A 26269-nucleotide genomic window follows, 5' to 3' on the forward strand; every position below is an offset into this window, starting at 1 on the left:
TATAGGATAGAGATCTTTTGAGGCGTAGGTACTCTTAAAAGAAATTTTTTTTTGTCTTTTGAATTTCATGTGTTTATAGGTTAGGGATATTCTGAGGTGTAGGTACTCTTAAAAGAAAATCTTTTTTGTCTTTTGCCTTTCCTTTGTTTATAGGATAGGGATATATTGAGGTGTAGGTACTCTTAAAAGAAAATTTTTGCGACGAATGTCTAGCTCGGTGAAAGACGTCTTTATATTTAAAGATGGCCGCTAGTTAGTCGAGGATAACCGCTGGTCTATTCAGCCTTCCACACTGAAATTTCGAAAACAACGTGAAAGTTCGGGAGGATTTTTGCGACAAGCGAAAAGGCAATGAATCTCACTTTTTTGCCGGTGAGGATTCTCAGCGGCAAAAAAAGGGTTATCGCGAAAAAGCAATGGAAAGCGAAGCTGACACTAGACAGGCTAGTGAAAATTGTAATGGCAGAATGTGAAAATTGTGCTGGCAGAATGTGAAAACTGTGCTGGCAGAATGTGAAAATTGAGCTGGCAGTTCGCGAATAAGGAGAGCAAAAGCAAGCCAGTCAGAAATTAACCACGCTTCAACTGTTATAATCATTTTTTATGCATAAACTAGTATTAATAAAAGTCATGAATGTAGTAATTTGAGTTTAGCGCCAAAAACTACTAACCAGAAACAGTTTCCACCAGTGGGGTGTATTCACTTTCGAAATCTAGCCAATCCTTGTGTTCCCGCCAATAATGGTCCGACAGCGTTCTATGAACAATAGAAATAAACTAAAGAAAGGTTGCAAAAAGGGCAATGAGTCTCTAAGAAATTCAGCCAATTTTAACTGATGACTTGGCCATGCGTCGATTTTCGGTGAAATATGTTCTAAAATTGTTGTCAGACGAGTTCGAAGAACACCGACTTGAAGTGATCCAAGAACTGCTTAATCGAGGTGATATGAATCCAGAGAGCATACAGTAATAACAGGCGACGAGGCATGGGTTTTGACACAGTAGTAAAGGCGACCGAATCTAGGATTCATCATTAGATTCGAAAGAGCTCAGTCTAATCACGAACGAGGAGGCCGTGACGAATTCGGCCGAATGTGAAGTAAAGGTTTTTTTTTATCCTGCGGTATCCTGCTTTATCAATTTGCCTCTATTGATATATTTTATTAAACTTTAACAACAATTTACATACAGTAATCAATATGATTCATCCAAAACCAAACGGTTTACATGAGGTGAATCAGGTAAAAAAAAGAAAGAAAAAAAGAGGGAAAAAAAAAATACTACAGGGGCAGCAACTACATGCCATATCCATTCTGTGGGATGACTCACCAACCAACAAAGAATTATAACTTAATTTAAATCAAATCTCCTCCAAAACAAACAAAACTAAAATTTATACTTGCTTAGTAATTTTTCTTTCAATTTTCCTTTGAAATAACTAAAATTTTCTATCTTCTTCTTATCATTATCCAAATTACTCCATAAATTTAAACCCTTTATAATAAAAAAAACTTGGACCTGGCAGACACTACAGGTGAAATATAATAATCATTCTTACCTTAGTATTTTGGTCATGTACATTCCATTGGCTATAAAACCAACCGTTAAAACACTCCGGCAGCTAGTTCACATTGTGCCTATACATAAACAATATTTAAAAATATTGAAGACCCGCGGCCGGCAATATCCTAAGATCTCTATAAACTTCCCGAACCGATTCTCTTTCTGATTTTCCTGATAATGCTCTAATAGACTAGTTTTGAATAATTCACACAGGATTAACAATCGAAGAAAATGTACCCAAGCATACAGAAGAACAATACAAAATATAAGGATGTATTAACAAAAAAAAGAGAAGCCTAAGTATACTAGTTGGAAACATATATTTAAATTTACGAATTATCCCCAAATTACGCTACAAAATCTGGGATAAGTTTCAATATGGGATCGGAAACTCAGAATCTCATCTATAATAATGCCAAGATACTTTACTACCTCTTGACGAGCCATCATACCATCTTCATATGTTATATGCTGTATCCATCAATAATAGTTCGATGTCCTCGAAAATATGAGAAAAGTGCTCTTAGTAGGGTTCACCTATAGCTGATTCACTCTCACCCATCTTGAAGCTTCATTTAGCGATTCTCTTACTCTCTAGGAGCAACCTCTCTGACTTTGCGATCGCCACTAAAGAAGTATTATCAGCAAACATAGGCACTGTAGCCGTACTATCCTTTTTGACGATCTCACTCATTCTTGTTTCCAGTTTACTTACAGACTGTGGAAGATAATTCACAAAGATCAAAAATAATAAGAGTCCAAGTACCGAACCCTGTGGAACTCCAGACTCTCTAAAATTTTCATCAGAACCCATGTTACCAATTTGAACATATTGTTTTCTATAACGCAAAAAAGAACGTAAAAACGAAAGAGCTGGACCCCTAATCCCATAACTTTCACACTTCATTTACAGAATATCATGACTGACCACATCAAAAGCCTTTACAATATCTAAAAATACAGTTGCCACTTCATATCCATTATCTATCGCCATATTAATAATTCCAGTCAAATATATATTTGCTTGCTCAGTAGTGTGATCTTGACAGAATCCAAATTGTCTAGGAGTAAATTTTCTCTGGTCTTCCAGGTACTGATAAATTCTGACTGAAAAGCATTTTTCTAATATCCTAGACAAAATGGGTAAAATCGAAGTTGGTCTATAATTTTCAGCATTACCAGTATTCCCTCCTTTATGTATTGGTACAACCTTCGCTGATTTAAAACAACTCGGAAACACTCCCTCTTTTAGACACTGATTAACTAATGAAACAAAAGCTGGAGCAATCACTTCCTAATATGTTTTTATTGCTCTAATTTAAACAATATCAGAGCCAGCAGCCGAACCTTTCATACCATAAACAATTTTTTGAGCTTCGGATCCCTGAACTGGGTGTAAATTTAAAAAGATTTCCAACTCCTTGGGAAGGTAATTTTGAAAAGCCTGGTCGCCTTGTTTGCTTATAATCAACTCTTTCACTCTCCATCCCACCGTCCAAAAATGGTTTGCAAATTCTTCAAAAATTTCCTCTGGACTAGTAAGACTGGTTCCATCCTTACGGAAATTTCCCTGAGGGATTCCTCCAGATGATTGTCTTAATGCCATTCCACGTTTTCGAAAGACTTCCAGATGCTTTTTCAAATTCTATTTTATAATAATCTCGTCTAGCCCTTCGCAGGAGTCTGTTTTAGGGCATTACGATAACTCTTATAAATTCGCTCATTTATATCGCAGGCATGATGTACCTTTTTCTCATACAAATTATTCTTCTTATTTATCGATCTCAATAAACTCGGTGTAATCAAAGGCTTCTTTGAAGTTTTTCTTCTATTTTTCTTAATATTTTTAGTGCATTTTCCAGGGATTCCTGAATTATTTGGAAAAGGATTCTGAACTTAGAGTCAATATCCGCAAAGAATGAAAACTCTGTATTCCAATCCTTATTGGCTAGCTCATTTTTACATTTGAAAAGTGCATCTTTATCGAGTACTATCCTCAGCTGAAGACTGCTCATCTTTGCGGACTTTTCCTTATCAACACTTACCGAGTAGCTTGCAAATACACCAAAATGATCAGAAGTATCACTTATAAGAACACTCGGACTACCAGGCATATAATTCAAAAATATGTTATCTAGACATTTCGACAACGTCCTCGTAACATGAGCACTAATATTAATAGCAGGGATATTATCAAATGAAATCATCAAGCTTAAGAATCGGTCTGTATTTGATCCATTATCCAATAGATCAATGTTAAAATCTCCCATTATAAAAATAGGACTTCGATGTGGGATCTTTTCCAACTGTTCTTCAAGCAATTCATAAAACTCAATAGGAGATCCTGACGTTGGCCTATGTACAATCAGAACATAACCGCAACGTCCAGACGGCTGTAACTGCAAAATAAAAGATTCAAAAAACATTTCTTTATATATTAAAATATCCTCTCGGACTGAGTACCTACTGAGTCACATTCTCAGTAGGGGGCTACCCCCAGGACACTCAGCGCGTCCCCAGGTGGTGGATATGGGAATGCCCTACAGATATGTAGGGTAACTCCAAGGAACAGGAGGTGCGGACCAAGGGGGGAACCAGGCCCTGGGGGCCCATAATTTAAACTGGGGCACCCTCGCCCGGGGGTCAGAAATATAGGCGAAAGAGGAGGAAGGCCCCGCTGATGTACACCGTGCAGGGCTCACCGGCGTGTGGACATGTGCCGGCAGTTACACACCTTCCCCCAGCAATAGGAAAAATTGCTCGGCATCGCAGACCACCGAACGGGAGGATCCCTTTCTAGAGGGACTATTGACAATGGCCTCTGCTAAGGGTAGAGAGGAGTGGCTTACTGTTACCCCGACAAATTACCAATGAAACTCCTTCTCTTATATATTAATGATGAAAATGGCGAATAAAAAAAAAGTAAGAATTCGAGCTACCGCGTCCGGGGTAACCGACGGTATGAGACCCAGAGCTGCAAATAACAAGAATGATATTGATGATGATGATGTTAATATTATTTTTTTACCGTGTCCGGGGCAGCCGACGATCATTTATTCGACAGGACGACTCTCCAGTAGGAGAAGACTTCACTTATCCTAACCCCAAAAACATGTCTCACTCGGAACGCTAAATGTACGCACACTAGCCAAACCAGGAAAAAGGGAAACTAGTCCTAAACGAGATGAACCGTTACCGCTGGGTCATCGTTGGACTATCTGAGACTCACCTTCCCTCCACAAGAATAGAAAGAATAAACGATTTCACCCTCATCACGTCTGGAAGAAGTGATGTTCATCGCAAAGGTGTCGGTTTCCTCCTCTCTAAGCGAGTCAAACAGTCTCTTCTTGCTGTCCATCCTGTCTCTGAACGCCTTGTCAACATTCGCCTGAAAGGATCCATTGCCAATATGACCATAATCCAAGTTTATGTCCCAGACTCGTCCCGGAGAGACCAAAAAGCCGAAGAATTTTACAGCCAACTCCAACACACCGTTGACATTGTTCCCAAGAAAGATTTTTTGTTCGTGATTGGGGACTTCAACGCCACTGTCGGACACTCAAATGATGAACTTGAAGACGTCATGGGCTAGTATGGGCATGGGCGGCAAAGCCACAAAGGTGAAATGCTCATCGATTTTTGTGGGGATAATGAACTTTTCATAACAAACACCATGTCCTGTCATAGAGAACGAAGGAAAGTCACTTGGAGATCCCCAGACGGCTGCACTGCAAACATGATTGATTACATACTTGTCCGCAACCGATGGAAATCATCAGTACTGAAAACAGTTTCCATAGCCGGTGGCAACTTCGACTCAGATCACGTTCTAGTTATGTCTCCGTATGCGTATTCGGAAGCCCCAACAACCTAATAAAAGCTTAACAAGATATCGTGTTGATCTGTTGAAAACATAGAAACAAGGAACTGGTATAGAACAGCACTCTCAAACAAGTTGTCGAGCATCCAACCCATGGAAGCTCCAACAGCAGAAATAATTGACCGATAGGTCGACGAAAGCGCATCCATCATTAGAGAAACTGCTAGTGAAATCCTGGAAATTCAAACCCATTCGCATAAACCGTGAACCCCAAAATTATTGACCTATGTGGGCAGAAGTGCGCCCATGCTAACAAGGTAGACCGACAAAGCAAGGACGAGTACAAGAGACTGAAACGCCAAGTAGAAAAGAAAATCCGGCTAGCTCTAAGACACTACATCAATGAAAAATGTCGCGAGTGTGAAGAAGCCTTAACAAAAAGGTTACAGCCACTTAATGCACAAGAAACTCCGTGAACTGTCAAAAAAGAAGTCCTCGACCGCTCCTACACTGTTAGATAAACACGGGCTCCGAGGGAAGACGGGAACGATGGAAGGATCACTTCTGCAAAAAACTAAACCCCACAATAACGCCTGACCCGAACATCTTACTATCCTTCCCAAAACCGCAGAACCCAGTTGACCCAAACCCTCCTCCACTAAGAGAGGAAGTACTCTCAGCAATAAAATTTCTAAAAACAAATAAAGGCCCAGGCCTGAATGGTATTCAGTCAGAACTATTAAAAGCAGGCCCCAAACAACTGATCGATATCTATCACAAAGTCATAATAAGTTTCTGGGAAACGGCCACTTCCCCAGATCTTGGGCGAAAGCTACCATCTTCCCCCTCTTTAAAAAGGGCGATTGTAACAACTACAGACCAATAAGTTTAACTAGCTAACCGGCAAAGATTCTTACAAAAATACTCCTTGACCGTCTGAAATCTCTAACAAACCATATCTTAGAGGAATACCAAGCAGGCTTTCGAAAAGACCGCTTTATCATAGACCAGATTTTCTCCACTCGGCAAATGATGGAGAAGTATATCGAGTTTGCGAGACAACTGTTACTACTCTTCATCGATTTCAAGCAGGCTTTCGACTTGATATGGCGAGATGGATTATGGCACATCCTGCTACACTATGGAGTGCCCGAAAGCATAGTGATCCTGATAAAAGATATGTATTCACACTTCGTCAGCCAAGTCCAAACGCCCGAGAGATTGACAGAGAAGTTTCTGAAATCAGCGGGCGTTCTTCAAGGTTTCTCTTGTCACCCCACCTCTTTAATCTATTCCTCAACGAAGCGCTATCACTTGCTAAAATTGTTGACGGTGCAGAGATTGGAGGGAAGCTTATCAATAAACTGGCATACGCCGATGACATCGAGAACTCAACAGTCAAGAGCATCTACTCCAAGCTGACACCAACAAACTAGTGGCAGCAACCGAGGCGTTTGGGATGGTTGTTAATACAGCTTAAACCAAGGTTTTGCCGGTGTCTGGAGACCCTGCTCCGAAAAATGTGCAGCTAACAATAAAAGGAGAGCCTGGCAAGCGCCAGCTTCAAGAACCTCTTACCAATCTGGAAAAATAATACTGTCAACTTCTCGGAAGGTGCGACTCTTCACCTCCCTCATAGTCCCAGTTGCTTTATGCTCACATGAAACTTGGTCAATAAAGACTGAGGATGAACCCTTGAAACTAAATGCCTAAGACGCATTGCGGGGATTGCTTACATTGACCGAGTTTCAAATGAAGACCTTCGGAAAATACTCTGTTGCCCCCGTACCATCATGGACCGGGTCAGAAGCCAACAACCCCTCTGGCCTGGCCATATCAAGTGAATGTCGGCCAACTAGCTTCCAAAAATCACATTCGAAGGACACGTTCACGGCACGCGCCGCCAAGGCCGACCTCGCAAGAGATCAACCGACAATTTCCCGGCCATAATCTCCCCCAGTTACTTTGCCTAGCGCCAGATAGATCGAACTACCGTTGGCACATTCATCATTTGCTCAGAAGAGAAGAAGCCCCAATACAGCCACAAAGGCTGGACGGGTCTTAGGTCAAGTAAGTCACTTACTCGGATGTCGGAATGTATATGCGCTGCCAGTACCCCGTGTCGGTGAAGTTTGCGATTTTTTGTGTAAATATTATATCCTGAAATATGTGAAAGTTCCAAATTATGGTCATTTAACCAAGTTTCAGTCAGTCCAATTGCCTGAAGAATAGATAAATTGGAAATTTCATTTATAAAATCAAAACTTGAATTCAATCCTTGGCAATTCAAATGGAACGCATTAAATCAATCCAAAACTTCACTACATGCGATCTGCATTTGGTTTACGAATAAATATTTAGAATCCTCACACTCCAACCTATAATAACCACCAGGCCCACCACTTCCATCAAAAATTTCATTATATCTACTTCCAAAATTTACCTTATTATTTTCAAGCTCCAGCACATTAATTCATCCAGGAGGAGACACCGATCTTTCATTAAACATCAAAGCCAAATGGACAAACTTGAGAGCGACTCCACTGGGGACACATTTCAATATATTCTAATTGTGAATTTATTACATGCTGTCCAGTAATAATAATAACACCAGTAATAATAATGAGAGAAAAAATAACAACAACAGAAAAATAAAAAATAAATGCTAAAAAAAACAACAATAACTCAATACGGTACACCTTGCATATTGGGCGCCTTATCATATATTTACTTTTTTTTACGCTACAAACAATTAACTATGAACTATATGACCCACCAACTATGAACTCCTTCATTTTCCCGCCAATTTTTTTTTATCACTCATTAATCACCAGCTAGTCCTTAATCAATGGGAACTTGAATTCAAACAGCTATTTTTCCTCGTAAGCTGCACTAATTGCCGCTATATTGGTAGACAGTCAGCCAGGAATGCTGCAAAACTATCTTTCAGCTTTTAAGCTGAAGGATACTGCAAAATTTTTAGCTGTTCTAGAAAATATGCCTTCATATGTTTCTCGAGCTCTAATCTTCCCTTTCTGGCCATCTCATGGTAGGCCTTATGTGATAATCTTTGTGGTTGTGGAGGAGTCCAAAACCTAACGCTTTTTGGTCTGCAAAACTGGTCAAAATTAGGTTATAACGTGTTTTGAGTAGACTATGAAGTTGAGAATATCTCAAGAACGAAAGGGGATACGTGCATTCTGATTAAACCGATCAATCGGGCGTGCCTAATTTAATGGAATCGATATATAACTCGTTTTTGACTGATGTTGCGCGACGCCTTTCGTATTTCCACAGCCAAATCGGTTCTTCCACAACGACAACGTACCCAGCATTGTGCGTTCTCGATTTAAGAATTTTGGACTAAATTCCAAATTCCTTTGCTTCTTCAACCCCTCTATATTTTCCCTTATTTGGCACCTAACAAGTTGTCAATGTCAGCAACGTCTAATTCAGTGGTTAGTAAATTGACAGCAGGCATGTTAGCATGACAGCAGTTCAAGTTGAAGATTTAGAAATAGAAGAAGCAAATAAATTTCGGTATCTGGCGAGTGTTTTAACCAAAGATGGCAATTATAACACGAAAACAATGCTTCGGATTACTTATGGCAGCGTTCTCTCAGCTAAATAATGTGTAGAGATGCTCGAAATAATCCAAAAGCTCTAGCTGAATAGCAATGTCTTTTCAGTACTCCTATATGGTTCTCAATCATGAAGCAAGTAAAAAATCGCCGAAAAAACACTACTTAGATTTGAGAACAATTGTCTCTAAAAATACTTGCAGTACATTGGACTGGAAGAATACGGAATGTGTAGGTTCAAGCCCTAACCAAGTAGCCTCTAATCAATCATGAAATTCGCATGAGACATTGAAGGTAATGGGGACATGTGACAAAAATGAAGGAGGTCAGACCCCCATATAATGTATGGTGCTAGAAGCCTGGTCTGCGCAGAGGCGGTATGCAGCATACAACCCTTGGTCGGTCACTGGAGAACGAGGCTACAAAGTCAACGGAGGAGCTCTGGTCGTCGTCCCAGGACCGAGAGACGTGAAGTTCAACAATTGCTGCCTCATACCCATCAAGGCGTGGGAAGTAAGTGACAACCTCTACTTGTTCGAAAATTGAAATAGCCACTGAAAGGGAAGAGAATTGACTTAATTGACGACGTCCAAGCCAAAATAGAGGTCTTCGCACCCATATGACAGACAGTTTTCAGGAATACTTCCAGAAGTGGAAATACTGTTGGAATCAGTTTTTCATTTAGCAGGGGAGGACTTTAAAGGTGGTAAAAAAAACAACTTGTTTCAAATTTATCATCTTTTTTTATAATTGTATGTCGTTCCTATGACCATACTCAATGCAGTAATTGATTTCTTGTTCATGTTTTTTTTCTTCTTCCTCTGCTCCGTTTTATCATGTCATGTGAATGATGGGTGTTCAATAGATAAATAAATATGATTTTGAGTGATTAAAACGATCTTTGAGCTACTAGGAAGTCTTAAAATGAGATATTAGAGAGTATTGTGAAATCTAAAGCCTTAAATTTTTTGGTGATTTTTCCCAAAAAATATAAGATCGGACGCATCAGCCGAACATAGTTCAGCGGATCTTTGCTGGCGCGGATTCAAACATCCTTTGCAAAATATCTTAGATTCAAAACATCCATCCCCGAACGTAAGATCGGACATATCAGTAGAATACAGCCCGACAACTCCTTGGAGCGGAGTTGGGCTGGACAGCCTCAACCTAGTCCCAAGAATAGGTAAGTAGGAGGGGGTGCACTAAAACTATCGACACCATGGCAGTAACACCATTGAAAATTCTCGGAGGAGTGAGCTAGCCTGAAGAAAACTTCTTGGCAGGCTCAAAACTAAATCTATAGTTCTAAAATACCTATGGATAAACCTCCTATCAAGAGGTTTTCTCTTGGTTTCTTTTTCTTTATTTTTGTAGAAACTAGTGTATTTTTATTACTGCTGTTTTTTGAAGTGTCTTTTTCCTTTTCCTTCGTTTTCTCTTTTTTGTAGACTACTCTTGCTGTATTCAACGAGTTTACAAATATATTATTGTATTTACTTTTCAGATAAGCAAAGACCTTCATCAAAAACAATAATACAAGGCCTCGATGAGGCAAAACAAAATTTGAAAGAAAAAACAGACTGAATCGATTTGTAGCGCAATAAACTCCGAATTTTCCGCTACCGGGTTTGGAACTTGAAGGGCATGGTCCAGAGGTCTGTAGTTTTGCCACAGGCCGCTTGGCCTGTAGATAGGACCAAGGCAAACTCTATGAAGACAAAAAACAAAAAAAAAACTGGAAACAAATTTGGTTTTTCTCATCGGTGACGCCAGAAATTTTGTGTTTTAAGACGGTAAAACGGAACTCTTTTTTGAACCTGACCTAGAAACATATCTATTTTAACCATTGGCGCAATTGGAAAATAATTATTGGGGGGGCTGACCGGAGGTCCCGGGGCCAACCAACGGAAAACTCGATAAAATTCCTTAGAAAAGCCGGTATTTAGAGGAAAATTTTTAAGCTTTTCAGCTGATTTCTTTCTTGAGAGGGAGGGGGCTATGGCCCCTTTAGCACCCTCCATGGGTGCGTGCCTGATTTAAACACACTTAACAGTTACACCAAAACAGAGATTGATTGTTTTTATAAAATAGTGGACTGAGATTTGTCTATATTCAAAGTTGTCTACAGGAAGACCACAAATTAGACAAAAGAGTTTTATTTAAAAATTATTCAACATTGGATCATAAATTTTGACTATTCATCCAGATTAGACTAAAACACGTTTTGAAACTAATTAAAAAGAAATATTTTTCAAACTAAAAAAAAGATAATAAAACTTGAACCAAGCTGAAATAAAATCATACAAAAAATGAAACTTAAAACGAACAGGATGGAAGAAATTAAACCTAAAAGACACAGATTTAAATGGATAATAAATTCAATCTTACAACAAGCTGAAATTACCAAGTAAGGGGGCTATCCCCTCTTAATCCCTCCAAATTGTTAGAGTGTCATTTTCGTGAAAAATTAATGCATTTTAAACAGTGTTCTTGTGTCACAAAGCAATATGAAATTGCTTAAACTTTTAAGAATTCTTTCTTTAATATCATTATATTTTACCCAGTCAATCTTGTTTCATTCATTTGGAACCCAGTAAATTTTCTAAAGAATCATCACGACTTTAACCTGTTAAATATATTTGTTCAAGTCTAAAAAGAATAAATTGGTGAATCATTTATTGACATTTAATTCAAAAAATTAATAATGCTCATTTTTTAGATTTTATTTAGACGTCAATTTTCAATAATTTTGAATAAAATAGAATTAAAATTTACGTTTTGACACAAAAAGTGACCTTTCAAAGTAGTAAAACTAATTTGAATGTCAAAATTGTAATAAGTATAAGAATTTTTTTTCTTTCCTCGACTCTTGTTTAGTGGTCATCTTGTCTGGTGATTTTTTCTTGTTGATGCTTTAACGAATAGGACATACTGTTTGAAATACAAATCGTTTTCAGTAAAGTGAAAATGAACCTCTAGCCATTAGGGGCTTTAAGATGTGGTATCGCAACATTTATTTACGGTAACTTGTTTGTTTTAAGTCTGAATCAATCATTCATCGTAATTTTTGTTTAGGTTAGGTTCCATTCGTCCACAGATAGCAGTATCTCTCATTTTTAAGTTTCATGGAATTATTTATATTAATAAATCGTTTTTGAGCCCAGGGTGCATGGATCCATCAAGACGCCACAAAAAGGTTGAATTTAATCTTTCACAATCATTTTTTTTTTCAGGCTTCACTTGCTATATTACTTTTTCTCTACTAATATTTTTTTAATATCGCTCTTTGAAAAAATTATATTTAAAAAGTTTTTTTTCGTAAATTAATAATGTAAAAAAGCTGATCAAAAGGGAGATAATTTCTTGTTCAAGTTGAAATAATCCACTGAATCAAAGATAGCAGTGGTGTCAATTATAGGAAGATTGTTTTCAGTGAAAAATGCGTTTTATTGACATTTCATTGAAAAAACCTAAAAACCGATAAATTTCCCTCATGGATGCAAAAAAAATGGATTTTGTCCCCCGCCCTTTAATTTTTGGGGAATTAATGTCAATGAAAGATTGTACAATTGCTAGAAACAATTCATATACAATTAAGAAACATCAAAACTACTGGAACGCCCTTATAAATACAGAAATACTAGCTTATGAAGTTGGCCCACTTTAACACTGAACCATCTTTAAACGTCAACTTAAGATACAAAATACAACTTAAGAATCTTTTATGGCATTTTACTCGGCGCCATAAAATCAACAGCATTGCCAATTAGTTCAATTTCTTTGTCTTTCTTTATCGCAATCTTTGCTGCTGCCAATTTTGCTAATTTTTTTGTTCGCCCACATCCTTTGTATGTAGAGACTTCGTCCCCTTTCTTGACTGTAACATTCATCACAACACGACCATCTTTCTCCGCTTGTGGCTCACTAGATAAAATAAAACATTTCACGAGGGTTTATTCGAGTAATTAGCTTTATAATTGACTAATGAGTATTTAGTTAAGTAATAAGTTTAGTCAAGCGAATCAGTATAAATTTTGCCATTGTAATTGTTGATAACAAGCACGTAAATATTGACACCAAATATTTATTGTAATTTTTTCTTCTATTTTCACTGTTTAACCAACTAGTTCGAAAATAATTTGTTGGATCGAACCTGGCCATACATTGTTGTAAAAAAATTTCAATAATTAGTATATATAATTTATATAATTAGTAAGTATAATTGTATACTAAATAATTAGTCAAAAATGACAAAATTGTTATCTAATGAGAAAAATCTTTGCCAAAACCAAGTAGGTATATAATACAACTGCAAAACGTAGTAACTACATCCAGCAGCAGACAAAGTAGCAAACAGGAGAAGAAAACCAACTTTAGAAATCCGTCGATAAAATTCTATAGCTGCACATATTTCCCCACTTCAAAAAAAATCGCCATTTTAGGATTTCCCCAAAACTTGAAAAATACAGATACTGAGTTTTGGCAGAGGACAGCCGTTCAGGTCTAGGCTACTAGCATTCTAGAAAAGAATAATTATTCCTTTGAATACCTTATAATTCAACAATAGGCTACAAGAAACTGGTGTTTTGATCAAACTGTCTAGGGCAGTACTGAAATAAAAATGAATACGGCTAGAGCCCTTAGACCCATAAAAACCTGCTCTTCGCTCCTTGCTGTACCAAATTGTTAGCAGAGTGGAGGGCGCGTTGCCCTTTTTATTAAAAAGGGAATCCGGCTGGGATTTTCAATCTATATGGTTGAAAAAACAAAAGATTGAAACTTGCCCCTTCAGCAAACTCCACAACCCCAGCCTTCAAATTTTATGTGGAAAGGTAGGGATGTTCCACGTCAGTTCAATCAAAAACGTGGAATGATTTGCAGCCTGTGCAATTTCAGGTGAAAAATGAGATAGGTCAGAGAACCCTCGAAGATACGTCCTCTTTTATTGCAAGAGCTTTATTTGCTTGAAAGGGACTTTATTCTCCTTCTTCTCCAACCATAAATCTGCCTGGAACTTACGGGGCACATAATTTTAAAATAAGGAAACAGATCGGATGAAATTTGAGAGGCGTCTACCACTTCTGATATCCACCAAACTTCCGCAACAAAGTGTGCATTCACTTGAAATTTAGTAGAAGGGTACCCAATGCGCGAGGACGTGAGTCAAAGTTTGTTACACTATTGAACTTTATACAAAAGGCACTAGCGTGCTCTAAACTTTCATTATTCGAGGCGTCATCAGAATGCTTGGCATCTAAGAAAGAATCTTAAAGCTTATTTCTCCTCAGAAGGGGGATTATATATTTGTCTTAATTCTGATACATTTAGAATACGAAAATATGTCTTCATGCAAATGGTTTCGTAACGATTGTAAATAATAATAGTACAGCGCAATGACGTAGCTTGGCAATTATCAGTAAAGTGTCTAATGTGTTATTCACTCGGTGATAGACATCGAATCAAATTATTTTGGAGATCAACAACACAAAAGACAATTAATAGTTGTTATATTTTTGGGCAAAGCAATGAGGCCTTATCTTGTACATACTTGTATTTTAGAAATAGCACTATAGATTGTGTTAATGTTCTCGTTTCTATTTTCTGGAAGAAGCATTTTTATGATGGCGAAGAAACAAAGTCAAAGGAAAACTTTTGTCAGCGAACAGTGGTTGCAGCAGAGGTTCACGCTGTCTTAGCAACGCTAATTTAGTTGAATGTATACAGAGGAAAAACTAAACAGACATTATTTTTTATGCTAAACATAACTTGTATAAACTTATAAAAATAACTTATGTATAAACTTATATAAATACTATCTGTATAAGTTTTATATAAATTGCGAAGACTCAAGCCATATGAAGGTAGCAAAGACTTAAGCCAGAAAGAGAAAAAGACTAAAAGATAGCCTAGCAAAAGAAGATAAGAAGGGGCAATATAGGAACCAAGTTAGATGTAATAATGTCTTTTTGAACAGAAGAAAATGTTTGTTCACAAAACATGCAGTGTTATTGTTAGAAATGTTTTTTTTTTTTAATTTAAAATCCCACCTTCTCTCCTCTCGGTGACCTTCAAATTTTCTTTAAAAATATCTCATAATTTATCTAATGTCACTTTAGAATAGTCTTTTCTTACAAAAAAAAAAAAAAAAAAAAAAAAAAAAAAAAAAAAAAAAAATCAATTTATTAAAATTATATAAAGATTGAGCATTCCAAAATATACCAGGGTATAAAAATAGAGGTATACTACAATTCAATTTTCTTAAACCTTTTAGGTTCATCTGATATCTCAGGCTGCCCTTCCCCCCTAGGGCACCCCTTCCATTATGACCTTAAATTACACATTTCATATCCTTTTTCATCAACCTCTATTTCCCCCGATATATAATAAAACTTTTTAAACGTTTTAAATAAAACTCTTGCACTTTTGCTTCGCTTGTCCTTTATAAGGAAAAAGACAGCAACCGCAAGTGCTTTTCAGCTCATAACAAGAAAATTATGAACTGTATGAATCTTTTTTCTAAATTATGAACCATTTATGAACCTAGGTTAAAAATATGAACGTTTTTCATAATTGTGAACCCAGTGAGAGGCCTAGAGTAATTTAACGAATAAGAGTAATTTAACGAAGTAATTTAACGAATAAGAGTAATTTAACGAAGTAATTTAACGAATAAGAGTAATTTAACGAATAAGAGTAATTTAACGAAGTAATTTAACTAAGTAATTTAACGAATAAGAGTAATTTAACGAATAAGAGTAATTTAACGAAGTAATTTAACTAAGTAATTTAACGAATAAGAGTAATTTAACGAATAAGAGTAATTTAACGAAGTAATTTAACTAAGTAATTTAACGAAGAGGATTAGAGTAATTTAACGAATAAACAAATAATTCACGTAGTTTTTCCTGAGTTTTCCTCAAAAATTTCATTTTATATGAAATTATTATCTTCTTTTCAAAAACACCTGCCTAAGCTGTAAATTTTCGGTACATTAGCCTATAAAGAGGAGATTTAAATTTCAAAATACCCCATTAAAAGTTAAAATACTCGAATTTTCGTAAAAAGTTACTGTTATCAAATATCCCTAGAAAATACCTTTTCCATAAAGAAAACCCTTAGACGTTTCTTATGGACGCCTTATCATATACGCATTGCTTTTTGCATTAAAAATACCCGAAGGAGTCTTTACATACTTCTTAGTGTTGTTGACCCTACCCCTACATACAAACATCTCTAACATTAATACCACATAATACACAAAAATACACATTTTTCAACCTAATGGTACAAATCGGTCGTATATTAGTCCTACTATTTTTTTCCATTATTTTGACCTTTTATCTAATAATAATTTAGATTTATTTATCTGGTGGCTAATTTTCTATCCAAAATTACTGTTTTCTTCACAAAAAACCAATGGAAAATTGAATCTTCATGGAATAGAATATAGAGACAGTTTGAAAGTTGCAACTATACCTCAATTTTCAAAAATTATTACTTTTTGTTAAGTTGATCCTAAGGGATGTTTGAATTCTTTAAGCTGATGATTTACATCTTTAAGTTGAGTTAGTTACATCTTTTTCTATACAAATTCTAGGGGGAAGAACCTTTGCACTGTTCTTAGAAGGTTTCTAATACCACCCCTTTTGTGCAGCCTTGTGCAGTCACGATTAGAATCATATTTTTGTAGTAATTATTGCTGAATAATATTCTTTTTTTTTATAATTTAAGAGAAAAGTATGTTCTATATTTCCAATTTTGCCAAGTTTTTCCTAGGTGAAATTTCCTCCTAGTTCCCTTAGGGGAAGTATATCTAGCGTTAATTATTGGTTATTTTTTCTACATGGCAGAAAAGTTGTTGTTTTACCTGAACTGGAGCGCTCCTTGTTGAGGAAAACGTTCATATAGTTCTCTTATTGGAGAAATCGGAATTTCCTTGCTAAACTCCTCTGAAAGAGAAAAATATGTCTAAAAACACTAAAAACAGAAAAGGGGGTTTGAATAGTCATATATGAACAATTTAGAGGTCAATTTTAGCAAAATTAGGAAGGAAACTAAAAAAGGAGACTCGTTTCCCGTTATATTATAACAAATTCAGAAGCAGGAAAAATGTCAAAAATTTATTATGAAAAAATGTCAATATTGATGTCATATAAAAGTATAAAAAATTGATTTTTGTTTGGTTATGTCCTTCAGTATGGAGAATGTTCTTAAACGTTTACTTACTACTGGACTCGTTTATTAATACTGGTTGGTTAAAATAATATATACAGTTCACTTCAATATTGAAAAAAAAATGTCAATATTGATGTCGCATAAAAATACGAAAAATTGATTTTTGTTTGGTTGTCCTTGAGTATCGAGAATGTTCGTAAATGTATTCCAGGACACATTTATTAATACTGGTTGGTTAAAATAATATACACAGTTAAGTGGTAAGTACGTATCAAGATTGCCAGCACCCAATAGCTCATGTGAAAATAGGATACTGTATATGGTAATCTAGGTTAAAAAAAGAGCTCCTTTAATGTATGTTAGTACGAAATCAGATAAACAGGGCATTGAATGAAAAAAAAAATGCAATAAAATAAAAGTTTGCTGTACCTTCTATAGTAACACCTGTTTAAGTTCAGGCACTATGTGCTTAGTTATATGGGTTTTTTTCGGGGGGGGGGGGATTCTAGTTTAGATCCTTCTTGCTATCTTGGAAGATAGTTTAGTTAGGTGAATAAAGCTTTTGGAATGAATCAAGGACTACCCTGGGAAGATACTGCCAAGCTACTATGTCAACTTTTTGCTTATTTCTAGGGCTTAGAAGACTGCTAACATGTAACATCTATACCTATTTGAATTATAACCAAAAATGTTTACCTTAGTTTTGAGTTTTCAGTCTCTTTTTCATTGACTTTAGTTTTTGAAAATGCAATTTCTGTTATTTCAGTAGAATTTCAATCTATATCAAGGTTTTACTTCTTAAGTTTAAGAAATAATAAAACTTATAAATTGGGACTGAAAAAAGATATGAGGTTCGAAATTTTTTTTTTGTGCCTCGTCTGATCAAAAGATCTATTTTGCATTATTACATTAAGGAGCGAACTGTAGCTCACAGAAACTGAAGTAATAAAATGAATCATTATATGTATATTATTATTTTAATTGTTTACAATAAAATACATAAATATAATAAGACAACTAAGACAAAAAATAATACAACATAAGACGAAAACTAAGTTAACCTAGCTTAACCTAACTTAACTTCATCTTACTTAACCTAACTTAACCGTTAATTCCATACGGCTGAGTCATCAGATTTATTTTCAGACGAACTCGAACGACATCGACGAAATCGATGCCTCTCAGATAGAACCCTCCTCAGCAACTCGCTTTTGGTTTCTTCTTCGGTTCTTTTTGGCTTGATTGGAGAGCTATTTCGAGACATTTTCTGGTCTTTTTTGCTAGCATCACAGCAAGGATTTCTTTTACATTTGTCGGTTTAACTTTCATTTGTTTGTTCGTTGACACGCAACGATTCTGCTATGACAAGACCGGTCAATATTTCTTTTATTGCATTAATTTCTTTTCGAATTTCAACAGGCTTCTTTGAGGCTGGATGATAGCAAAATGCTATGATACTTTGGATATATTTTGTTAGACGGGTGATCAATTCCTCTTTAAAAATTTGTACTTGAGACTTCGTAGGTATACCATTTGTCACCCAGTGGCAGAAACACTTGCTGTTCGAAAAAGTTAAGCCAGTGAGCCAGTTAAGACAGTTAGGAGCAAGAAGCCTTCTGACTTTTGGATTCGATTTTCCGTCATTACGGTCTTCGACCTCAACAGTTTCTTCTACCGTAGGTGATATACTTTCACCGCTCTTACTGCTTGCACCACTATCTTTACTTTTGTCAGTCAGAGTATTACTCTCAACTTTAATTTCTTTTTGGATTTGAAATGGCACCTTTGAGGCTGGAACATTAACATCCTGAACCTCATTGACTGGTTGGGATTCACTTTTCTCTGAACTTTCATTCATATCGGATTCTTTATACTTTCTAATCGCCCACGTGATTGCTATTCCAGCACACGAGACTTGAATCCCGATGGCAAAAATTTAATAATACTCATCTTAAAGCTCTCTTTAAACACCTAATGGAAATGCCAGGAAATGTTCGTATATATTGTAAAAGTGACGTCAAACTATTTTTAGCGATATGTTCATACAACCTGGAATGGCTTGACACAAAATTTGACGTCATGCAAATTCATGAAAGCAAAAGGAGAAATTAGACTGATAATAGAGGGATGTACCTGAGAAATATTTCATTAGTTCTCTAATCAGTCTTTTATAAGGAAAGTAATTTACAAAATGATAAAGCCAAGTAAAAACTAATAATACATTAAATTGTGATAAATTATTTAAATCTAGAAAGACAAACATACACATTTAGTTATGCTACGCTATGTCATTGTTCGGTTTCAGTATTTGTTACTAACCCCATTACAGTAAAGAAGCACCAACTTAAGTAGACAATTTTAAATATAGGCAGAAATTAGATAGCCCTTGAAATGATCAGTTATCCTAGCGTTTTTTATATTCTGTTTCATAGTTTCTCAGCTGGTGAGCAACAATGAAATAAATACTTTATCTTATTTGTATATTCTTTTTCTGCTGAGATGAGAAAAAAAAAAAAAAAAAAAAAAAAAAAAAAATCGAAAGAAACTCACACCTGATAAACAACAATTATTGTTTCTCACTCTTACAGCAGGATAAAGTTCAAAACAAGTTTGGAAGATAAGTAAGTGAACTGAGATTGGAAAGAATATTGGAAGTTACGGTAATGACAGTGGTCAAGTATGGTTCTTAAACGTGGATAACTTTGAGATAGTACCCATTTGACCGACCGTATCTCAAACAACAGGCTTTACGAACAGTGTGGTTCCAACCCATTTTCTATTATATCATTCAGTTCCAACCCATTTTCTATTATATCATTCAGTTCCAACCCATTTTTTATATATATCATTCAGGGCTGTGTTGAAAAAAAAACATAAGAAGGCTAGGTCCAGCTTTACATATAAAGGATGCCAAAGATTGTGCTTTTTGCAAACAATCTTGGGGCAAACAAAAAGCTCGTCCCTGAATGGGGTGGAAAGGACTTAAAGAGAATCAAAACTACATATCACATAGTAAAAAGTTAGGTTTTGGGTAGAGTGGAGCGGTGGAGGAAGATGCACAGCTGCGTCGACCTCAGGCGGCTTCGTGCTGCACTGAGTTGTTAACAGTAGTAGGATAACACTACGTAAGGTGTTTCTTTTTTCTTGATTCTTTTTCAATTAAAAGAGAAATATCTGCTGTGACAGCATGTGACTTGTTGCTGTGACAGCAACATAATTGCTGTGACAGCAATTATGTGACTTATACGATGGGTTTCTAAATCAAGAAAAAATCCACTACTATTCTAGTAGATTATATTACGATTGAGACTGATATTAGTTTTAGTTTTGGTATGTTTACCCTCCTGTGTTTCACGGCCCAGGGATCGAGTTGAACTTAACAATAAAATTATTTTTTTTTTCTTTCTTTGTTTTTTTTGGGGGGTGGGGTGGGGGTGGGTGTTTAAGGGGGTTTAAGGGGGTAAAACAGCTTAGAAAAATGATTGAACATATTTGGCTGGAAGATCTTGAAATTTTCAGTAACAGATTCTTTTTTCATGAGGGAAGGTACAAGGGTGTCAAATTTTGTGTCAGGGGTTAGGGGCTAAAGAGTTTGTCCATGGTCCTCACAAGAGTGTACGCTACGGTTTTTTTGGTGTCTGTCGCGACAGACTTGTTAGCTTGTATATATATAATTACCGATTTCATTGTGAAGTAGTCGGTTAACAACGTTCCAAACGGCATCGAGACTTAATTTTGAATCTAGGTATACAGCTCCGCATATAGATTCAATGATGTCTCCCAAACACTTTGGCACATCGATCTGCTCTAGCTCCATTGTGTCTTCCTCATTCACCAAAAAACGCTGAAAAAAGTGGTTAATGCAAATTCATTGATCATTTTCAGAGAATAGACTGCACTTGGCTCTTAAGACTGCAGTGGTTCAAGAGAATGCTGACATTTACAATTATTTGAAAATATCCAAAAATCTTTCAAATATATAGTTTAAAAAACTTAAATACATAATATATATATATATATATATATATATATATATATATATATATATATATATATATATATATATATATATATATATATATATATATATATATATATTTATACATATTCAAAATTTGAAAGAAGATACTCAGACGTAAAAAAAAGAAAGAAGAAAGCGGAAAGAAGAATGTGATATAAAAAAAGAAATAATAAATCAATATACAAAAATGAAGAATAAAGAAGAACAAACTTAATATATACATTTTTACAAATACTTAAAATATCGAAGGGGTACTCAGATGTAAAAAAAGAAAAAAAAATTGCTTGAAGTCCCAAATAAGCAAGTCTCCCCAGGCTTCTAAGAAAACAACGAAGAGTTTGAAGAAACGAACATGATGAGTCTAAGAGGGTTATGTTCTGCAATAATTTTGCCATCCCCCAATATCCGCAATTGTACGATTCTGATAGATTTTTATATTATTCCAGTTTTTCTTGGGGGAGGGCATATGTTATCAAAATTTTCTTTTTCAATTCATTTGTTATTTTAATGAAGGACCTGACTATTTTTGTATATTTTTTAATTATGTAATAATTCAATACTTTTGATATGCATAAAACAACAATATGGTATTTTTCAGTATGTTTTATTTTTAAAAGTCGCATCCAGCTAATCAGATCATCTTTAAATCCTTTTCAAAATTTCTTTTGTCCACATATAGTAGTTAAGTAATTCAGTTGTTATACAGTTCAACCTGCTAGTATTTTCAAAGGGCTCTATCGCGGAAAGTCATTGTAAACAATTTAGCAGGAACGGAGAGCAACGTTATACCTCTGTAGTTAGAGCATTGGCTCCTAGATTCTTTCCGTTGCCATAGTGGTAGAATTATTCCATTCCGCCAATCCTCAGTATGCCACACTGTGCAGAACATTGTTTGGGGCCACATCAAAAAGGCAAAACCAACAATTTCAGAAGCTCAGCAGATATTCTACTGCAACCAGGCGTACGGTTATTTTTCAATCTCTTCATAGGTCTATTTAATCCGTCGAGGGAAAAAGGCTCTTCATCATTACTACCAAGCGGAATCGTAGGCGCAAGCGATGCAGCTCTTATGAGATCTGGGTCAGGATATGGGACAAAGTCGGAGTTAAGAAGGGTGGAGAAGTGATCCTTCCATGTCTCAAGCTGGACTGACTCATCCGGTAACGAGGATCCATCGGGAGCAACTATGAAACCATCTGAGGTGATCTCCTTAGAAATAAGTTCACGGAGATCTTCGAGTCTTGATTGAGGGTTCAGAGGAGACACTTCTCCTGTGATTTATTTATAATCTGGATTCCTGTAATTTCGCAACCTAACCTGTGTACAAAAACGTGATTAATTCACGTTTTTGATAAGACTTCTCTTGTGAATTTTTTATAATCTGGATACCAGCAATTTTGCAACCTAACCTGTGAACAAAACGTGAATAATTCCTGTCTTGGATAAGACTTGTGGATACTTTGACTTAAGGTGACCCATTAATCTATTTAACTTTGTTAAAATAGTGAATATTTAAATTTCTTGGCAACTGATTAGTAAACACTAAACCAGATTACTGGTACTTTTCTCGTTACTGTTGATTATTTTGAATTTATTGAGAAACAATTTCAAATTAGTGTTCGAATTTGTGAGTTTGAATAGCTCAAATGTTTGGAAAAAAGGAGCCTCCAAAACAACCTCCTGATAGGGATGTGAGTAAGTCACCATTTCAACCATCTTCAAAAGCCCTTGTTAGAACCCCCCCTACAGCTGCAATTGTACCAGCGACCTCTCAGAAGAATATTCTTACCCTAAACATGGATACCCCCCAATGTCCATCCCCCTCAACAACTGATACTGAAAAAGAGGAAGAAGGCTTTAAGATAGTAAACTCGGCTAAGCGTAGAAGACAGAGAACAAAAAGTCCACCAGATTCAGCAATAATACATCAAACCGATACCACGAACAACTTTTCAAGAAATCCAGCCGATTCCCCGGTAATTATTCAACTAGTTCCCCAATCTGATAATTGCTTGTTTACCAACCGTGATCTACCAAAGTTGCGAGTTTCCCGCTTCAAGACCATTCGTTGCAACGTTAATATGAATATAAACAGATCAGGATCCCTAGATATCCTTTTGTACGATCCCACATCAGTTAAAAAGGTAATGGAGCTAAAAAGTGTTGAAAATGTTGTTGTCACAGCCCACCTGTGGTCCCCAACCCCGATACAAACAAAGATAGTGCTCTACAATGTCCCTAAATCGTTTCTAAACTCGGACCTGATGGAAGCATTGATGAACGAAAAATGTGAATGCATTCCGGTCTCTAGTGTTCATACCCTTGGCCGCGAAACCACTGAAACCTTGAACTTTAAGACTGTGTTTTTCGAGCTTCAAGGACAATCTAATTTTGACAAAGTATTCCTCTTTGGCCAGCAAACATCTTTCAAGCCTTTCTCAAAAATACCTTTACAATGTAATAAATGTCTAAGGCTTTGGCACTCAGATAAATACTGTAGAGGGGATTCCAACGTTTGTAAGATATGCCTAGACAAGGACCATAATGAGTCAAACTGTCAATTTGACCCAGTATGTACTAATTGTAAGGGCAAGCACCAGTCCCTAGATAAAGGAAACTGTCCCAAATATAAACAAAGGGCAGAGATACTAAGAATAGCAAAAGAGCAACAACTTCCAATCCCTTTTGTAGCAATGCAAGTCCCAAGGACACCAAGAGTCCCCCGTCCCCCAACAGGCCTCAGGCAACCAACAGCCCCTGAACCACCAACAGGCCCCAGGCAACCAGCAGCCCCCAGGACACCAAGAGTTCCCAATGCTGCCCCTAGTGTTAAAAATTTTCAGAATAATCTCATCAGAAATAAAATTAATCCATGGTTCCCCTTGATAGCAAGTGCCCCCCCAAAAAACCTGAAGAATCCCTTTCGGAAAATCCTGCACAAGGAAAGACATCAAGACCGACAAAGCTACCTGGAATTACTCCCCACAGATTTCACACAGTTTCTCCATATGCTTTGGAAGATGAATCAAACGTGTACTTTAAATTAACCAGCTTTACAGTTACCTCTATGCTCATCTCCCAATTAGAGTTACCCAATCAGTTGAAATGCATTATTCTGAAGAATTTGGCAAAAACCCACTTCAGCGAGACCATAGTTTCAGAAACGGAAATTCAAATTGAGAGTGTTTTAAGCCAACATAGGCTGATTGAGTCACAATCAGAACGCCTGACGACTATTTAATGTGCGACTTTTCGTTTTTAACTAATTTATCCCTTTCTAATAACATTGCTTTTAATTATCCCGATCTAGATGATAATCAGCATGCCAACCCTATAAGCAGCCCCCGTGGTACCTTAACAAATGCTAGCTGTAAATACCTTGATATTTTCGATTTTGCTACCAATGTGAAGCAAAAACTAGTAAATAATAATTCCCTTAATGTTCTTTGTTTCAACATCAGAAGCATCCGGGATAAGTGGCTCAAGTTTAAAGACTTAATTTGATTTAATGGTGTCTGCCCTTTTGATGTAATAGGATTAACAGAGACATGGCTTTCCGATAATGATGACACTAGTGATTTTTTACTCCCTGGTTACCAAATAATCCATATGGCTAGGAGATTGACAAAGTGTTCTGGTGGTATCTCACTTTACATCCGTTCGAATGTAATTTTTACCAGGCTATCAGAGTGCGAATCTATTTTCTCTACACAAATAAATCTCAGATGTATTTATTCAATAATTGTAAACATAGTTATCGGCCAAAATTCCTATATACTGTCCTTATTTTATAAACCTCCTCCATTTCCGACCTCATGTTTTTGTAATCTTTTTGATGATTTTTCTAATTTTATTAACCTACCCCATAAAAAGGCAATAGTTCTTGGGGACTTTAATTGCAACCTACTCAATGTTGGTAAAAATATTGAATCTGACACATTTTTTTTGAATCGGTAACCGCGAGTGGTCTTCTACCCACAATTTTTTTCCCCAGTAGAGTCGATCCTGTGAGATCAACTTCAACATTAATTTACAACATTTTTGTATCCACTTCCCTGGGAAATGACCTGTCCTCAAATATAATATTTTCGGATCTGTCAGACCATTTTCCTATTTACTTGTCACTACCTTCGCAACCACTACCTCTACGGTCTAGAATTAATATCCCAACACCTACTCGAAATTACAGTTCTGCAAATATAAACCATTTTATCGATTGCTTAAGAACCACTGACTGGTCTGATGTCTTAAATTGTCAAGAGGTAAATTCTGCCACAAATGGTTTTGCGCAAAGGCTAAGTGAGATTATCCATTCAACTTTTCCTATTCGTAAACCCAACCGGAAAAATATCCCAATATGCCCCTGGATGTAACATAGCCTGATTGTCTACTCATATCATAAAAAAAAATTATATAAGTTAGCCTGTAAGACCAGTAGTGATATTGACCTATCTAATTATAAACATTATAAAAACTTATACACTAAACTCATCCGTGAAGCGAAGAAAAATTATTATTATACAAAAATTCTCAATTGCAAAGGAAACCTGAAAAAGATTTGGTCCACCATTAATGATATACTTTCAAAAAATAGAAAATCAAAGTCTATACCTATTCGCCTTAAAGACACAAATGGTAGATTAATTGACCCTTTACATGCACCTGATGCATTTAATAATTATTTTTCGAATGTTCCTCATACTGACTCCCGCTCCTCCTCACAGGCTGTTTTCCCTTGCTTCAATTTTAGATCCATGTTTTTCTGCCAAACTGATAGCAATGAGGTACTTCAAATCATCGGTTTTCTCCCTAATAGTTTTACTCCTGACTGTCTTGGATTAAGTAATAAGCTCCTGAAGACCATATCTCCTTTTGTTTACGAGCCCATCGAGCACATTGCTAACCTATCTTTAACCCACGGAGTTTTCCCTGATTTACTAAAGTCAGCCATTGTTATCCCAGTTCTTAAAAAGGGTGATCCAACTGAGATAGGTAATTATCGTCCAATCTCAATTTTTCCTGTTATATCCAAAGTGCTCGAGAGAATCATCTTCAGACGTCTGTCTCCCTTTCTGTTTGACAGTCAGCACTCCGTATCCTTGATTTCTC

The 26269-nt window shown here is 36.2% G+C and overlaps 2 protein-coding genes across 3 annotated transcripts in view; one reads left to right on the top strand and one right to left on the bottom strand.

Annotated features, from left to right (window-relative positions):
- Positions 1-4747: 4747 nt before the first annotated feature.
- LOC148943214 (protein CFDP2-like) lies at positions 4748-5155 on the top strand. Its single transcript, XM_089101765.1, has one exon. It carries the CDS (start codon positions 4748-4750, stop codon positions 5153-5155), a length of 408 nt encoding a protein of 135 aa, XP_088957891.1.
- A 5929-nt stretch (positions 5156-11084) lies between these two features.
- Positions 11085-26269, bottom strand: part of Dcr-2 (Endoribonuclease Dcr-2) — a 247146-nt gene continuing 231961 nt past the window's right edge. For both annotated transcript variants that reach the window (XM_089101646.1, XM_089101647.1), the window contains exons 21-23: positions 20818-20983; positions 16832-16913; positions 11085-12888 (exon numbers count right to left, since the gene is read on the bottom strand). In XM_089101646.1, the coding sequence (XP_088957772.1) occupies positions 12687-12888; positions 16832-16913; positions 20818-20983 (450 nt within the window). In that variant the 3' untranslated portion in view covers positions 11085-12686. The remainder of the gene's footprint in view (positions 12889-16831; positions 16914-20817; positions 20984-26269) is intronic.

This window comes from Artemia sp. Qi Xiang Cuo, chromosome 15 (assembly GCF_049724085.1).
Source record: "Artemia sp. Qi Xiang Cuo chromosome 15, ASM4972408v1, whole genome shotgun sequence".
Classification (NCBI taxonomy): Eukaryota; Metazoa; Arthropoda; class Branchiopoda; order Anostraca; family Artemiidae; genus Artemia; species Artemia sp. Qi Xiang Cuo.